The following is a 12,714-nucleotide window of genomic DNA, read 5'->3' as shown; positions in this document are numbered from 1 at the left end:
TCGTCCTGGCAGAATAATTTTATTGACTTCAAAACAGCCACCATGTCTCCCTTCTCCTCAGCCAACACAAGGAGACATCGTGATCCGCCACCTGAGACCAGCTTGTTAATAACAAAATTATTCCAGGTCTTAGTGTTCTCTTCTCGATGAAATAAACATGCCTTTAAAACAGACAAATCAAATGGTGTTCCGAGACTGTATTAACCATCTTTATTGCACTCCAAAGAACAACTCGAGACACGCGTAGAGAGTGGATATTCAAAGAGGTGTTTTCTTGACCCAGTTAAATTTTTATTCAGTGAAAAAAGTTGACATTGAGACAAAAATGATTTAAAACTGTGAGACAATACAGTAGAATCTTCAGCATAAACCAGTGATTTGGAAACTTATCGAGGCAACTGAAATGATAAATATCTAATTTCACTTTGGAGAGAAGCAAGTATACAGCGTTTCACTTTAAGAGCAGAGTAGGCCTTTATTTTGCTGCAAATACTTTTGATTTTTGCCTGTAGGTTCTAATAATTCACAACAAGAGCCTTTAATCGAGAAATGACATGGAATATCAGAGACTAATGTTCCATTCCAGCATTCGTACTTGTCCCATCTGAGCTATTACACATGAAACTAATACCATTCTTGGGTTACTTGGCTCCGATGATTTAATTCAAAATATGGCTGCTCAAAATGAGTGGGCAGAAACATATACACGACCCATCCTCCCTCAACCCACCTTTGTTGGGGCTACCCCTTCCGAAAACATGCTTGCCATCTGTGTACCCAACAGCACACATAATCTCTCGCTATCTGCTCCGTACCTCAGTCTTGCATAGAAAGTAGTCTATATAAACTTAATGCACTGGCTTTTATTACATAAAAATTGTACCTGAAAGGCAACACATGCTTCCTTTAAGAAAAATAATGCAATGGGAACGTCAAGATACAATATCAACACGAGTGAAGATTCTGCATAGCATTTTGGAGTCAATCCCTAAAATCAATATGGAAGTGGTATGGGGTTTGCTGACTTCCCTGGATCCTTTCTTTGAGGGACCTCCAATTCTCCGCAAGGAAGAGAAACATCTCAGGGATTCACTGTGACATTCTTAGTGGGAAAGCAACCAACCAAACCCGACAGGATGGGGTTTCTGCCCTTAAGGAAGTACTGAGAACATGACCTCACTAGATGGAGAGTTACCACTACGTGAATATTTGAAGGCAGGACTGTCCAGTCCCCCTACCCAAAAATGTCCACCGGTCTGAGAAGTTCCTTACATTGTTGGAGAGCTGCATCTAGTGGGTCACACGTGTTGGGCAGAGAGAACATGTAGCTGTGTGTCGCACATCTGTCCCCCACAAATATCCCCAGTGAAACTACCAGAGATGGAACCCCAGGAACCCCTCTTCCCAAAGTCAGAAGTTTCAACCAGTTACCCAGCTTCGTAACTATCTACCCAGCTTGCCAGGGCAGCCAGTGGTCACGGGAGCGTCTCACCTGTCTGGAAAAGGGTCTGCATAGGCATGGCCTCTCCCTGGATTCCTCTGCAGAACTATATTCTCTGGTATTTTATCCACACAGACCCACATCTCATAGGCTTGAGGGCCATTCAATCCATCAAGGGGCAAAACCAACTTCCAGAGGAGATTTATACACAATCCCCCGCCCGCCCAACTGTAGTGATCCACTCATGGTCCGTCGACCACATGAATGTGGGCTTCTGAAATTCTAATGCATCCTGGAAGAAAATAAAGCCCTTTCCCTATACAGTGTGAACTCTGGAGGTAGGATCTCCAATGAGGTACAAAAGCCCCTTCTTCAAAGGCTCCAACTGGTCACAGTGAAGACAATTATCTGGTCACCTTCAAAGTCTCCACGGAGTTTTCTGTTCTCATTTGCTCTCGTCACTCCCACCTCGGGACTCTTGCAGACGGCGTATATACATCAAACCTCACAAAGCTATGCAGAGGGAGGTGAGAGTGCGTGCTTCAAAAGTTCATAAAAATAGACAATTTCCACATAGCTCCATCTATCTAGCTTAGTCTTCGGGAACTTAGCTCTTCTGTTTATATAAAATACTCTAGCCCTAAAAGGCTGCTTTTTCTCCAACAGCCCAGTAGCATTTTCCAAGGAGAGGGGTGATGGCCAGTCTATACAGTACAGCACACTAAAGCATTGGCAGGCACTGGGAATAAGACTCGGAAGCTCAGGAATACCTCAAGTTGCCAACTGGAGACATGTGCTCTGTAGAAAGGCTTTTGCCTATGGAAAAACTGAATATAAAGTCTCAGAGCCTTTGATATCAGCTTTCACAAATGCCACCAAAAAGTTGGCGGAAAAGGAAAAGAAGAAAATAGACTTTCTAGTGGTTCGATTAAATGACTCGCCTCCCACCAGATCGTTCACCTTTCAGTTACTTAAAGTGCTTATTTATAAAAAGGGGAGGTGGTAGGGCTCGGAGTTCTGAGTGAAACTCCGCGGTAAGACAAGATAAAGCCAAAGAAATTCCAGTCTTTAAAAACATAACACGGGAAAGAGATAGAAGAAAAACATGCTGGAAGAAGGCTTGTCCTTTACCACCACTCACGACATACCAAACATCTACAATTGAAAATACTCCTCAAGCAGAATATATATATACACAAATAAAATGTTTTAACTAAAAAAACTTTAATTGGCTCTTTGTTTCCCAAACACTCCCCAGGTAGAACAAAACTATGTTATCAGCCAAGAATGATACTTCTGGTTAAAAGGAAGCAAATACTTGGGAGAAGGTGATGCATTGCATCTAAGAGGAGATGGGGTTTTGACAAAGCTTGCAGATGAGGGACACACGTGCAGAAGCATGACTCTGGAATATCCCTAGAGCTCACTGCTTCTCGTTCAGGAAGAAGTTCCGCAGTGAGGTGCATACGATAGGTAACACAACAATGCTAGACACTGCTGCCAACAACACTAGGTCTCAAGAGTGGGCACCAGTCCCCAGTGGATCTCACACACCTGCCAAGTGGCCACGGTTTGAATACAGGGGAGGCATTGAAAGGCAGAAGGATACAGCCCAGCTTATTTTACAGAGCATATCAACTCTAGCGTTGCCACTACCATGAACTGGATCGAATGGTCTCAAATTCACACATCTCCTGTCTCTCTGTAAGAGTGAAGAGCATTTTCTCTTTAAACTGGGCAGGGGTACAGGTGAGGCAGGTGGTAGAAGAGAAGAAAAGAGAAGGCACTGACCCAATTCAAAATGACTGCATATATCAGTACGGATTTTTAAGGACAGTAAGCGGCCAACTCAACACAAATACAAAACTTTACATTCGACATTCTTCAGCGGTAAGTAAAAACAAAACGAAACAAAAAAATCCCAAAAGGAAAAATTAGGTACTATATCTGCCAGTGTAGCTATCATGGCACAAATCTAGAACTCTCTCCCACAACCAGAGCAATGTTTTGCAATGACAATGACACCAGTGTATAATAAAGCAGTGTTATCAGTTTGTAGCTTTCAAAGCTACATCTTGTACAGAGGTGTGTACAGTAAGAATCCATCCATTAATATGAGAGAGGAAGCTGTTGCTTGCAGGGCTTCCCAAGCTGCATCTCTGTTTAACTGAAATGGAGCAATGACTCAATATGCTCTCCTGCCAAACACCGTCGTGTGACACACGAGTGAATAAAAATGGATTGCTTCTGGAATGGCAACAAAACTGCTTCTGTTCCCCACGCCTCAACCCTATAGGCGAGGGGCTCATAACATGTGTGGTGTCAGAGGACCACTAAAGCCTTGCCCTATACAGAGTTCCAATAAATTAACAAAATAACACAAAAGAACCTTCCCCCGTCACACGCCCAAACACTTTCACAGAAACTAAATGCAAAAAAAATTTTTAATTTGAGCATACTTTCAAGGAGGAGGGATTCTACCCGTCACTCCCGAAGTTTTTATTAAATACATTTCTGTGTCTTAGAAAAATAAAAAGAATGGCCAATTTACTGAACCAAAATTATCTCACAGACTTAAACAGCATATGCCCAGTAAGCACAGCCCTGTGAGACTACACTAATATCAAACCAAAGCAATTTGGTTACTAAAATCCACCTGGTTTGAAGTTCACAGTTGATGACGACAAAGTTATTCATTCCTTTCTTTCCTCCTTTTTTTTTTGTTGTTTTTTTTGTTGTTTTTTTTTTGGCCCATATAAAAATAACATATTGCAACTCAAAGTGCATCTTTTAAAATAAACCATCAACTATCTTTATCAAATACAATATTTACACCATTTGGTTTCTAGTGAGGAAAGCTCTTTTAGGCTATCACCATGGGGACGTCGTCGGAAAATCCAGTTATCATTGGAGCATCTTCATCGTCCTCCCCTAAAGGCAAGACAGTCAGTCCTTGGTGAGTTCCGGGGCACTTCCGCCCAACCCCACACCCCACCACTGACCCTCCATCCCTACAGTACAAGCCCCAGCTGGAAAAGTCAGCAGCAGAGCCAGCCGGGCACAAGAATCGATGCTGAAACCCAGCCCAGCTTCTCTCTGACACTCTTGGGTCACCTGTTCCCCATCAACGGGTGGCCAAGCTTATTTTCATGGTACTTGAAATTAACCAAATAAGAAAAGTAAATCTTTGATGAGGGAGGATCTTATTCCCTACCCCAAAGTCCAACGGGTGGCTTAGGTGCCCCGATTTGAGTTGTCCACGCCCTATGCTAGCACAGTGAATGTCAATGTCTGTTTTCTCCTTTGAACCCACACCGATCATGAAGAAAAGGACCTTAGAGGGGTTTAAGCATTTAGCCAGACTCATGGTTGTCCCCTCGTGGGCCCTGGTACCATCCTGAGCAACTAAGTGCTGATCTGCTTTCAGTGATCACAGCACGGCCCCGTGATGGATGGATTCCTCTTGCCCCCAGTAACAGAAGCAAAGAACCCACCAAAGAACCCACCCTATTCACGCAAGGCAGTCCAAGCGCCTGTGATAAAACAAGAAAGGAAACTGAGAAGAAAAGGGAGAAGACTCAATAACGAACGATCAGTGAGCAGGAAATACGTAAATGTCTGTATAGACAAAACTGTAACTAGTTGACAGAAGAAAATAAATATGTAAACTCCCATTCAGCAGTCTGAGTTTGGACAAGCCCGAGTTTGGGGAAGGCCCCAAAACACACCTATTTGATTACATTTATTAAGTGGCCTACTTGCTCAATTAGCATTTAGCAATTTGAGCGCACAGACGTTTATAAAAGGAACATCTCCCTCTCTTCGCCATGCCGTAATACGTAGAAGAAGAATGGCCAGTGAGGTTGTGCTAGCCATCAGAAAGAGAAACAGTAAGATGGGAAGGGCTTCTTTGGACAGAAGCCGATGGGGAAAGCGTGGCTTTTTGTCTAGACTTAACATCTCCAGAGACGTCAGGCCTCCAGGTCTGTGAAGGATGAGAGGGGTCGGAAATTCTTAAGAATTTGCCAATACTTTGGGAATACCCAAAGCCCAGGGTCTGTCTATCCTTCCTGTAAAAGGCAAGCTCCTATCTGTTCTTTCACAGAACTCCCTGTCTCGGGCACACTATTTAAGAGAATACTGGTATTTTAATTTAGGAGCAACTTCAAAGCAAAGGGCTCCAACTGATTCAACCCAAACCAGTAGGATCACTGGTTAGTAAAGCACTCTGCTAGCGTCAAAAGATGAGCTCGAGGCAGGCGTTTCCTCAGCAAGCCCCTGGCTTTGTGGGGTCTGCCCTGGGAAGAAGAACCCTGTGCCCTGACGCACTCACCCAGGTCATCCCCCGAGGAGAAGACGGCCGAGCCCAGCCTGGAGCTGTAGTGGCTGTTGGCAAAAGCGGTGAAGCTGCTCTGCAGCCTCCGATGCTTCGTGTACAGGACGGCAAACCCGACGCCCAGGCTCAGCAGTATCAGGAACAAGATGGGCACCACCACGGCAGCAACGTCGGTAGATCTGGCGGCCTGGATCGTTGAGGCATCCCCACCTGCCAAGGCAAGAGGCCAACCCGTAAGCCTCCCACGTAAGGGCGGGAGAACAGACTGGGCAACCCCTCACTGCCCCACCCACCCCAAAACGCCAAGAGCTTGCAACACCTCCCCGAACCGCCTGCCCGGTATGGCACGTTCCTGCACGTGACGCCTGAATGTTTCCCGACTCCTTGCCATGAGTGATGGAGGACAGGCCTTGTGCATGCAAATACGGTAATTACATTAGGCTCCTAATCACGGCCTCGTTGGTTATTTAGATAATCTCTTGGAAGGGAGACCTTTGTTGGGGTACCAACACTGATTTCATTAGCGTTATTACTTAAGACCGCTCGCTTGCCTTACATAAGAGGATGTGAAATCAGACCACTAATTAACGAGATTGCAATTATTTCCCCCTACTTGGCACCAAAGTCACTCTGAACTGCAATTACCTGAAGCTCCATTAAGTGATACAAATGAGATTCCTTTACTGCAATACTGACTTAACAGCTCATGAAGTTTTATGAGGTTTTTTTAACTTAAATAAGAGAGAGAATCTTTCCATATACATTTAACATTTTGTAAAAGCTCTTTGCAAAGCCATTTGGGTGTCTATAACCTAACAGTGATGCTCCCTTCCCACTGTTTTAAACAAATACTAGCTTTAGCATGAGGTACTGACAAAGTTGTAGCAACAGGGCTCTGGGGCAAAGCCATCTCCCTGTTGGGTTAGAGCCAGTCTTCCCGGAAGGGGTAGATTTTTATGTCATAAATCCTGGGGAAAGTCTGAACCTGAGGCAGGAACATGGCTTGCAGGAGTCAGTTTTAGCTAAGGAAGCAAAGTGGACTTCCTCGGTCTCCATGAGGAGCTTCATCAGGCTTGAGGTTGTTCCCTGGTGCAGGGCGCGGTGATGCAGGCCAGGGCTCTGCCTTGCGAAGAGAGCTCAGGAGCTGCCCAGGGCTTCATCCCAATAGGTCCTCGTAAAGATGGGCCAGAGAGCAGCCATTTCCTGTGAGTCTGATCTAACAACTCAATAGCCGCGTCGTTAATTTCTTGCACTATCGACTTACTGGAAAAAACTCTCCCAAATCTCAGTTCACGCGTCCCAACCTAATCCCAGCTGTGAAGTGGAAAATTGGGGGAAAGCTCTGGGCTGGAGCAGTTAAGAGGAAGCCAGCACGCTGGAGGCAGCAGGAATGAGTGAGCTCCTGTCCTCACCCCGCCTCCGAGGGGACGTGCACATCAAGGGGCAGGACGTGGCCCGAGAGGTCTACCTGAGAGATTCTCCCACCTGACAGTCTTGGTTTACAAAGGTAGCTGGCAGATGTCCTCACAGCAGTTTTCCCCAAAGTCTATTTCACAGGTTGCTAATAGGTTTTACTTAAAAAGGAGACTCTATTTAAAAAACACTAGGACAACAAGAGTTTGGTTGTTTGTTTCCTGTAGAAACTTCTCAGAACCTCAAACATGCGACAGTTCTCCAAGGGATGTGGTGTGCAAGGTTTCCCTCTTTTAGGAAGGTGCCAAGGATAAAGGATTCCCCGAGAAGCCACGCCGGGAAGCGTGATGGAACATGTTATAACAAGTCTAACATAAGATTCTGAGCTTAAGCACTGGTTAGTTCTTGGCTGGGAATAAATGGAACTACAAAGGCCAGTGGCAAAACATTTGTTGAAATCCTGGCTAAGCTATTACAATCTGAGCAGAATTTCCATGTAAATGGAAGGTTCCTCTCCCCTGCCATCACCATGGCCCGACACTGCTGTCTGTGTGTGTCCAGAAGACAGAGATCCCAGGTCAACTTCAGGCTTTGATCTGAGGCTGACGGTGAAGATGAAGAGGCTGAGAAATCAGGGAATCTGTGATGAGATAATCTACTGACTCGCAGAATCCTAGGGAATATTAGCAGCTCTGAACAGTCCTCCAAAGAATAAAAACAAAACTCATTAAGCTAGTGCTTCCCAGAATCTCCTTTTTCAACAAAACCTCCCTTTCTTCTGCTTTACGTTCAGAATATGGTCACCTTATAATCCCAGCTCCTCACACCATGCCTGACTCTGGAAGCATTTTTTTTTTTTTTTTTGCAGTACGCGGGCCTCTCACTGTCGTGGCCGCTCCCGTTGTGGAGCACAGGCTCTGGACGCGCAGGCTCAGTGGCCATGGCTCACGGGCTCAGCCGCTCCGCGGCATGTGGGATCTTCCCAGACCAGGGCACGAACCCGTGTTGCCTACATTGGCAGGCGGACTCTCAACCACTGCACCACCAGGGAAGCCCAGGAAGTATTTTTTAAATATATCAGTATCTGATTAAACTGATGCATAAATGATTTTCCTTTGAGCTGCAAGAATATTTTTAATGCATTTTAGAAAGACACATGTTTATCAAGCCATGTTATATCCCTGATATATTTCCTCGGAATTGAAGATGGAAATGGGCAACAACAGCAACTTACCAGATCCCAACTCATCATAGAGCAGGACAGCAGGCTCCCCACAAATCTGGCTGCCAAAAAGGCATCGTGCTTGGACAGTGAAAGTATAATTATGACCCAACTTCAGGTTGGAGATTTTAAAGAAATTGTCAGTAGTATTCCCAAGGTAAGCTGTGATATTCATGGCACTATCAAACATGTGTATCTCGTAGCCCTGAAAACAAACACAGGAGGGACTGCTCAGGAAGTTAAATAAGGAATCTAACAGCTGCTACTACTGATTCCAACTTTGTGAGCTCCTTATTGCAGACATTTTTAGATGCTAAAGCAGTGTGTGTTTCGTACCAGTTCTTTTTACACAGCACTGAGATAGCAGATTCAGAAAACGGGAACATTCTCATCCCCAACATCTAACTACCCACTTCTGAGCCACATAGTAGAAATGAAAAGCACAGACCTAACAAAAGACATTTTAACAAATACTCCAGTACAGAATTCAAAGTTCTGGTCAGCAATCCACTTATCTCAAGGAATATTAAATGAAACAAAGAATCCAGACAACACAGCAACAGGTCATTGAAATGAGACTGGACCAATAATAAATCCAAGTTGCAGTGGACTCCGGGCATGGGGTAAAAAATAAAAGCAAGACATTTCTCCTTAGAACAGCCTATACAAACTCCACTGCTGGCTTGCAGTTCACTTCCTATCTCCGTGCTTTTTAGTTCATCCAAGCTGATCTCAGCCCCAGACAAGCCTGGCCTTCAACTAGGCAGCACTGCGGCAGCTCAGCCTCTGCTCTCTGGGGGAGTGTGAAATAAGCATCCTACTTAGACTGGCTCGGGGAGAGTCTTGGACTCCTGTGCTGGAAAAATCCCTCTTGGAACAGCCCGAACCCAGCATGCTGGCTGGGATCAGGATTGACTCCCAGACTTCCCGGTTGATCTCCAAGTCTTCCAGTGTCATAGCTACCAGCACCTCCCCCCACCGCAAAACCCCTCCCACCTTATTTCTACCCACATATTGGGCCCCACTGCATAATCATGGTCTCCCGGTTCTCATTCTGATGACCTGCCTCTTCTTTGAACTCTAAGTCAGGAGGAAGGAATAAGGACGCATTACGCTTATGCTGGAACCCTGCACTGGGAATGGGATACTGACTGCAAGCCCAACCTTTATGAAGCTGGGCTCCTGCCACGCTGATGACAATTGGCTGCCCGACTGGGTCTCCCTACAGCACCTGCCTGGAGTCCTACTCCTGCCTTCTTTTTTATAGACTACTAACTAGCATTTATTATTTTCTATCTAATATATATGTGGTGTAGGACATTTGCAAAATACATAAGGGGATAAAGAAAAAAAATGTAAATGATACCAACATCAGCCACCCATAATTGACTTGACCAACCCTCTTCTAGTGGGCATTTAGGGTGTGTCCTCTTTCTTACTGTCATAAATCAAGTTCTTTATGTACACTGTTTCCTTAGAGTAAAATCCTAGAATTGCTGGATCAAACGATGTAACACTTTCAACGTTTCTGATACCTATTGCCAAAGTGCCTTACAGAAGGTTGAACCCATTCATGTTCCCAGAGCACTCCTCTCCCCAGCTATGACTCATGTTGGTACTACCCTCCCCCAAAACTTTTGCCAATTTAATGTGAAAGTGCTGTATCTGTGCTGTTTAGATTACTAGTGAAGCTGAAACTTTATTTTCTTTTGCTCACTGCTGCTTGAACATTTTTACCGTGCTACCTGCTCCTTATTCAAAATTATAACACAGTTGACCCCTGAACAATGTAGGGGTTGGGGCCCTGACCCTCTGAGCAGTCAAACATCCGAGAATAACTTAGAGTGGACCCTCTGTAAACTCGGTTCTGCATCCTTGCATTCAACCAACCACAGACGGTGTGGTACCGTAGGTTCCACGTATAAGCGGACCTGCACAATTCAAACCTGCGTTTTTCAAGGGTCAATGTGTTTCTGTTTTGAATTGATTTGAAAGCTCTCTTTACACTTAAATACATTAACCATTTATATGTCACAGTTGTGAGAATTTTCAAATTTTGATTTAGCCTTCCTTCTGGCATTACACCGTGACGATTTAGAACTGTAGGGCTCTTTGCCAACGCTCTACCCCGAGGTAGCCACGGTTGATTTACTGTGTATCTATTTAGCTCATGCTTTGCTGACAATGGGGCCAACTCAGCTCCACTGGAGAATCTGTCCACCCTTGGATGGCAAATCTATTCCCAGGTGCCACCCTCCTCCTCCTCCTATCTCCTGCTGTGAGTTCAGTAATTGGTCTGCTAAAAACAAAATGAAACAAGGTGTTTTTCATATGTCAAAAGACTATCTTCAAGCACTTCCTGCTCACTGGAAAGAAACTGGTAAGATTCCAGGTTGGCAGTGCAGCTCGGCTCCCCAGTACTGAAGCCATAGCCCCGCCCTCAGACTGTTTGGGAAAGATGGGGCCCTGGGTTCCGATGCTGAGCCCCAGTCCAGCCTCAGGAAGCACAGTGAGGACTCCAGCCCGTTTCTCTATCTTTCAGGGGACGACAAGTTCAGGATTGAAAAGTGCTTAGGGCAGAGATTCACATCTTTAATGGGCAGTATAAACATTTCACTCATTAGCAATCCCACAGAAAATGGTCCTTTCTCAAGTTCACTCCCCTGCCCTATTCTTTCTTTTTACTCTATCTACGCCAGCACGCTCTTAACGAGCTCATCTCTAAAATGGCATTTCAATTAGATTTCCGAAGTCACTGAGAAGGAGGGAGGAACTTACCCTGCTTTCATTAAAATGCTTTTCCTTCAAAGCTAGGCTTTTCCAAAACAGAAGAACATGGTCATTTTCTGTTATGATTTTTAAGGCATCAGGTGCTGATAACGAAACTGAAAATTAAAGGTGACGTAGGATGTGGTTAGTGGCTCAACAACTGAGTCTCCGTTTCCTTGTCTGTCAAAGGTTGATTAAATAATGCTAATCTTGAAGGGACAGGTTAAGGAAGGAATAATACACATATACCGCTTCGTATACAGCCTAGCACATTGCAGACACTCTTTAACTGGCATCTCTTTTGTTGTTGTAATACCTTTAGCCAAGAAATCTGGACATTATCTAGACTCAAGGATGGCCAAAAACAAACGAGGTAGGGGGAGGAAGGGATGGGGTGGGATGGAACCATGTTCAAAGTTTACCTGGACCTCTGCTCTGGTTCCAGTCTACTTTCGTGCTCCAAATGCCAGAGGCCTTAGAGGTCAGTGAGGGCCTAGGGAGCTCGGTCTGAAGACAGAGCCCTAGAATGACCACAGAGTATGGCCCAGGCCCACGGTTCACACTGCCAGCCTCCGTTACTGACACTCCTGATATCGTCTGCTGCTGTCCGAGTAACTGAGCTTATTACTTGCTCTCTGAACTTGAGCCTGACTGCTGAGCCAGCCTGGAGCCAGCAGCAAATCCCCCTTTAATCTGCTGCCCAGTTACTGGTCTCCATCCATTTCTGCACATGGTGTTGCCCCAAGGAACCACGATGACTTCAGTCCAGGTGCCCAGATGCAATGCTTGGCTTTAAGTGGCAAATGTTCAGTTTTATTTCCTAACTCTCTTGGAAATGTCAAAACCAGCTAGGGGAGGGGAGGCTAGAGGAGATGGAGAATATGGAAAACGACAGCCACTCCCCAGCCCACAGCGCCCTGGCCACCACCCTGCAGCCCAGATACTGGGACGCCTGCACGGCTCTGCCCCAGCGTGGACACTGCGGGCCGTCTTCGCACTTCCTGTGCAATTACTGATAGAAATCCTATGTCTTCAGAAAACTAAAAAATAAAAAAGGACAAAAAGAAATCCCATGCCTAGAGGCGTTCTAGCGGCACTGGGAGTGTCTTGCCGTGTGAGGGGGCCTCCAATCGCTCGTCTGCTCACCTGTGGTAATTTTGATACTGGAGTCCTTGCTCATGTTCCCCAGCTGGACAATCACATGGTATTTCCCTCCAGGCTCCAACTTGCTAAGGGTGTATTCCACGGTACTATTGCGGGATTTTACCTTGTAGCTCCGGTCACTCTTCCTTATGAGATCTTTAACTGCAATTGCATATAGCTAGGACAAGAAAAAGACATTTTAATGGTAATCAGGAACCTGGAGTTGTTTTACTCTTTGTAGTTCAATGGTGGCCCATGTAACGTAAGTATGTCAGTGGTTGTGACCCCCGGCAACAACATTTTGAGCCCCGATGTCTGTTCTTTGGAAAGCCTCTGGGGTAGTCATGTCCCAACCTTATAACAAGTATTCACTCCCAGATTTGTACAGAG

General features: G+C 45.3%; 1 protein-coding gene across 1 annotated transcript in view; it reads right to left on the bottom strand.

The window, feature by feature from the left end:
* Window positions 1–269: 269 nt before the first annotated feature.
* Window positions 270–12,714, bottom strand: part of SORL1 (sortilin related receptor 1) — a 114,034-nt gene continuing 101,589 nt past the window's right edge. The window contains exons 37-41 of the mRNA XM_024751966.1: window positions 12,328–12,502; window positions 11,191–11,297; window positions 8,425–8,617; window positions 5,775–5,987; window positions 270–4,372 (exon numbers count right to left, since the gene is read on the bottom strand). Of these exons, the coding sequence (XP_024607734.1) occupies window positions 4,305–4,372; window positions 5,775–5,987; window positions 8,425–8,617; window positions 11,191–11,297; window positions 12,328–12,502 (756 nt within the window). The 3' untranslated portion in view covers window positions 270–4,304. The remainder of the gene's footprint in view (window positions 4,373–5,774; window positions 5,988–8,424; window positions 8,618–11,190; window positions 11,298–12,327; window positions 12,503–12,714) is intronic.

Source organism: Neophocaena asiaeorientalis, unplaced genomic scaffold, assembly GCF_003031525.2.
Source record: "Neophocaena asiaeorientalis asiaeorientalis breed wild unplaced genomic scaffold, Neophocaena_asiaeorientalis_V1.1 scaffold747, whole genome shotgun sequence".
Classification (NCBI taxonomy): Eukaryota; Metazoa; Chordata; class Mammalia; order Artiodactyla; family Phocoenidae; genus Neophocaena; species Neophocaena asiaeorientalis.
This window is presented reverse-complemented; position numbering and strand designations above follow the sequence as displayed.